The 4,976-nt window shown below is 63.8% G+C and overlaps 2 protein-coding genes across 2 annotated transcripts; one reads left to right on the plus strand and one right to left on the minus strand.

The window, feature by feature from the left end:
- Window positions 1-764: 764 nt before the first annotated feature.
- LOC120671340 (UDP-glycosyltransferase 89B2-like) lies at window positions 765-2,471 on the plus strand. Its single transcript, XM_039951640.1, has one exon. The coding sequence runs from the start codon at window positions 838-840 to the stop codon at window positions 2,278-2,280; it is 1,443 nt and encodes a 480-aa protein (XP_039807574.1). The 5' UTR covers window positions 765-837; the 3' UTR covers window positions 2,281-2,471.
- Window positions 2,472-2,743: 272 nt separating this feature from the next.
- On the minus strand, window positions 2,744-4,517 carry LOC120671339 (UDP-glycosyltransferase 89B2-like). The gene has a single exon (XM_039951639.1). The coding sequence runs from the start codon at window positions 4,385-4,387 to the stop codon at window positions 2,879-2,881; it is 1,509 nt and encodes a 502-aa protein (XP_039807573.1). The 5' UTR covers window positions 4,388-4,517; the 3' UTR covers window positions 2,744-2,878.
- Between the last annotated feature and the right edge of the window lie 459 nt (window positions 4,518-4,976).

The following is a 4,976-nucleotide window of genomic DNA, read 5'->3' on the forward strand; positions in this document are numbered from 1 at the left end:
TATGAGAGCAGAGGCGTTAGGGTTTGGAGCCCCGCGGTGTATACCTGCCCGAGCACATGCGCGGCGGTGGCGCCGCCGCAGGCATCCTCACGAGGTGCGCCCCGCAGTGAGCGCGCGGAGGTCGGACGCGATGCTCGTGTTGCCCCCGCGGCCATCGAGAGAAAGACTGCGGTGGGGTCAGGAATGGGGAGTCTGCCGACGGCGGCGCTCGCTGGATGTTCCGCGGGGCGGCGATGGAGGGGTACTGTGGGGCTAGCCCGGCGTTCTTCGCACTCTGGATGCGGTGCGGGGAGGAGGAGCGTTCTTGCCGACCACTGGCACCGCTATCGGTCTCAGGGAGGTGCAGGGAGCAGGAAGGAGATGATAGGTCGGGTCCACACATTAGTCTGGTTGTAGGAGGGGCATTTCAAGCGATACGAAAATATGTTGGTCTGCGGGTGGGTCCAAGAGTATCAAATACGTATAAAATAGCAGGTCAAAGAAGATAAAAATTGTAATAGGATCATTCAGAATAAATAAATTATAATGGCAGATCGGCACGAATTCAATTAACCCTATTTTAAAATGGAACAAGTCGTTCCAAATTGCAGTGCAGCTGTGCAGGACTGCAGGTTATAGTCAACGGTCAGAACGGGACACCTGCGACGAACTGGGGTATTGTTTAGTCCCTTCCAACGCCTAAGCGGGACTAGAAGAAAACACCCCACCAGAAACGACACCTAGGGGAGGCAACGAACTGGGGTATCGCCGTCGAACGACTCGAACCGCGCTCCGTAGCATCAGTCCAGTAACGGACGGGTGACCAAGTCGCCAACCAGGACCAGCGCGGCGCCCGCCATGGCCGTCGTCGCCCCCGCGCAGGCCGCCTCCGGCTCCACCGCCGGCGCGCCGCATGTGCTGGTGGTCCCGTACCCCGCGCAGGGCCACATGCAGCCGCTCCTGCACCTCGCCTCGCTCCTCGCCGCTCGGGGCCTCCGCCTCACCGTCGTCGTCCCCACGCCCGCCACGGCTCGCCTCCTCGCGCCGCTCCTCGCCGAGCACCCTTCCTCGGTGCGGCCGCTCGCATTCCCTTCCGCCGCCGACCACGATACCTCGGGCCCGACCTCCGTCGGCGCCGACTTCCACGCGCACGCCGCGGCGCTCCGCGGCCCCCTCGGCGAGTGGCTGCGGTCCCGAGCCGCCCGTCCAGACTCCGGCGACGGGGAAACCGGCCGCGTCGTGGCGGTGATCTCGGACTTCTTCTGCGGGTGGACGCAGCCGCTGGCGGCGGAGGCGGGCGTGCCGCGGCTGGTGTTCGCGCCGTCCGGCGTGCTCGCCACCGCCGCCACGCACTCGCTGTTCCGACGCATGCCGAGGCCACCGGTCGGCGACCCGGGGCGTGGGTACGCCGTCTCGTTCCCGGCTCTGCCCGGCGCGCCGGCCTTCCCTTGGCGGCAGATCTCGCGGATGTACAGGACCTACGTGGAGGGCGGCGGCGGTGAGCACTCCGAGGCGATTAAGGACAACTACCTCTGGAACCTGGAGAGCGCGGCGTTCGTGTGCAACACCTGCCACCCTATCGAGGGGAAGTACCTGGACGCGCAGCCGCTCGAGGACCTGGCTGGCAAGCGCGCCTGGGCGGTGGGATCGGTGGCCCCGCCGCCGGAGAGCAAAGGCGAAGACGACCCCGCCAGCGACGTCACCGCGTGGCTGGACGCGTTCCCGGACTCGTCGGTGGCGTACGTGGGCTTCGGGACCATGATGGTGCCGCCGCCGCCGCACGCGGCGGCGCTCGCGTCCGCGCTGGAGCGGAGCGGCACGCCGTTCGTCTGGGCCGCCGCGGCGACCACGCTCCCGGACGAGTTCGAGGAGCGCGCGGCCGCGGCCGGCACGGGGCTGGTGCTCCGCGGGTGGGCGCCGCAGGTGGCCGCGCTCCGGCACCGCGCGGTGGGCTGCTTCGTGACCCACTGCGGGTGGAACTCGGTCATGGAGTCCAGCGCCGCCGGGGTGCCGATGCTGGCGTGGCCGATGGCCGCCGACCAGTTCTTCAACGCGCGGCTGGTCGTGGAGGAGGCGTGCGTGGCCGTGGCCGCGAGCTGGGGCGGCTTCGGGGTTGTACCGGACGCGGAGGACCTCGCGCGCGCATTGACCGAGGTCCTCGGGGAGGCTGGCGCCGGCATGAGGGCGCGCGCCAAGGAGCTCGCTTTGATGGTGGCGGAGGCGGTGGGAGAAGGCGGCAGCTCGCGGCGGGAGCTGGATGGGCTGGTGGAGGAGCTACGGGAACTTGGAAGCTTGGGATAAGACAAGGCACCATGATCGAAGGTCAAGCTCGAACTCTCTGCGCAAGACAAACAAGAAAACAAATAAGTTCAGCAAATAATCTTTTTACTGCTGAATCATGTTTAACAAACTCCTTGTGTACCCTGCTGCTGCAATTCAGTTCGGTTGAACTCAGTATTCAGAACATATTGAAATCCTATTTGCCTTGATGATCCTTGGACTGCTCTGGATGTACATGTTTGTATCTGTTTGATGGTTGTTTGTATTCAGCTCAATACTAAGACGATAACATTTTTCCATGTCTTAGTTATTCTCTGATTATTCTTCGCTTTTGCTTTGCTGAAACCTGCTTTTGAATGAAACAAGCGGATATGATTAGCAGGTTTCGCCCTGGCCATCGTGTTTACACTGATTGCCCCATCGCTCTGCTAGATCGATATTTCTCTGCAGCTGAGCATTCTTGTCACGAATTTAGGTTCCTTAGTTCAGCTTCAAATGCATCTGTGTGCCACAAGTTTATTCCACCATTCCATGTCGTTGCCTAAAGCAACTGAAATTTCATAGCAAGAATCTGAGTACAGCGAATGAAGTTCTTATTACTACGCATGGATCGCTCGAATCAAATTGAGGTGCTTAAAGAGTCTGAGATCCTCTTGTTTGCTGGCTCGCTCGCGAGCTCGCGCAGCTTCCGCACCAGCTCCTCCACCTCCCGCCACGAGTCCCCGCCTTCGCGCACCGCCGCCGCGGCCTCAGCGGCGAGCTCCTTCGCCCTTGCCACCACGTCGCCCCGTTGCCGGCCACCGTTCCCGCCGACGGCAGCTTCCAGCACCTGCGCGACGTCGTCCGCTGCCGGTACGGCACTGAGCCCGCCCCAGCTCACGGGCACGGCGGCTCCAAGCTCGTCCACGAGCAGCCGCGCGTTCACGAACTGGTCCGCCGTCATCGGCCACGTGAGCATCGCCACTCCGGCCGCCGCGGCCTCCAGCACCGAGTTCCACCCGCAGTGGGTCACGAACCACCCCACCGCGCGGTGCCGCAGGGCTGCCACCTGAGGCGCCCACCCCCGGATCACCCTGCCCCTGCCGCCCGCCGCCGCGACACGCTCCTCGAATCCGTCCGGAAGCGGCGCCGTCGTCCCGGCCGCCCACACGAACGCCACCCCGGTCCGCTCCAGCGCGTCGGCCAGCGCCGCTGCGTGGGGCGGCTGCAGGACGGCCATGCTCCCGAAACTGACGTACACGACGGAGCCGTCCTCCGGAAACATGTCGAGCCAGGCGCACAGGTCGGCTGCGGACACGGCCGTCTCCCCCCCGCGCCCGCCCGCGGCATCGGGCTCCGGCGCCACCGGCCCGACCGCGTGCACGCGCCTCAGGCCCAGATCCGGGAGCGGCGCGCGGAGGTAGCGCTCCTCGAGCCGCCGGAACGTGTTGGAGACGAACGCCGACGACCCTTCCAGGTTCCAGAGGAAGTTCTGCCGCACCGCCTCCGAGACCTCGTCGCCCTGCTTGTACGTCCGGTACAGCAGCGAGAGCTGCTGCCACGGGTACGCCGGGGCGCCGGGAAGATCCGGGAAGCCGATCGGGCTCTCGTCGTCGCCCTCGTCCTCTCGCCTCGGCGCCCGGTGGAACAGCGAGTGGAGCACGGCGGAGCCGTACACTCCGGATGGCGAGAACACGATCCCCGCGACGCCGAGCTCGGCCGCGAGCGGCTGCGCCCACCCGCAGGAGTGGTCAGCGAGCACGGCGACCACGCGGTCCGGGGTGCCCGATCGCTCGCGGATCCAGGAGGCGAGCGGGCCGCGGAGCCCCGCGAGGGCGACGATGAGCGCGGCGAAGAGCGTGGGCGGCGCGTCCCTGGCGCACTCGACGCCCGCGGGGAGGGCCGGGTGGGACGGGAACGGGAGGACGAGCGCGCGGACGGCGCCGTCGCGGTGCGCGGCCAGGAGCGGCGCGATGAGCGGGGCAGTGGCGGGCGTGGCGACGACGGTGAGGCGGATGCCGCCGCGGGACGCGAGGAGGCCAGCCAGGTCGAGGAGCGGGATCATGTGGCCCTGCGCCGGGTACGGGACAACCAGGACGTGCGGCTCTGCCGGCGTGGTGGGGCGAACGGTGGGCGCTGTCGCCGCCATGGCGGACACTAGGTGCAGTGTGGACTATGACCGGTGACCAGGCGACCGACTCGTGAAGCATTCAGTTGGTTCCAATTTCTGTTGGCAATTGGCAAGTGAGCGGACGCAGGTCCACTGCAGACAGGTGACAAGAAGATGAATTGTTGCTCTGCCTCAGTTTTCAACAATGGCGGGTGAAGATGAATCCTATTTGACTTTGTTTAGATCCATAAAATCAAAATAAATTTTTTTTGTAAATCATTTGTATAGGGTACTAAATGTAGTCGAAAAATAAATCACATTACACAAATAGACTGAATCGCGAGACAAATCTAATGAGCATAATTAGGATGTGATTATGCACTAAATTGCTACAATAATGTTACAGTAAACATGCTCTAATGATGAATTAATTAGACTCATTAGATTCGTCTTGTCGGTGTCCTGACCCGGCGGTCCGGACCCAACTAGTGATGATGCTGCGTGTTCTTCGTCCCAGATGTTGATGCAAGAGGCAATACAGTAACGCGCGGGTTTATCCTGGTTCCGGCCGTGGGGCCGTACGTCCAGCAAAGGGGTGTGCGAGAGCACTGTACTATCTTGCACCGGA

The sequence above is a fragment of the Panicum virgatum genome, chromosome 4N (assembly GCF_016808335.1).
Source record: "Panicum virgatum strain AP13 chromosome 4N, P.virgatum_v5, whole genome shotgun sequence".
Lineage (NCBI taxonomy): Eukaryota > Viridiplantae > Streptophyta > Magnoliopsida > Poales > Poaceae > Panicum > Panicum virgatum.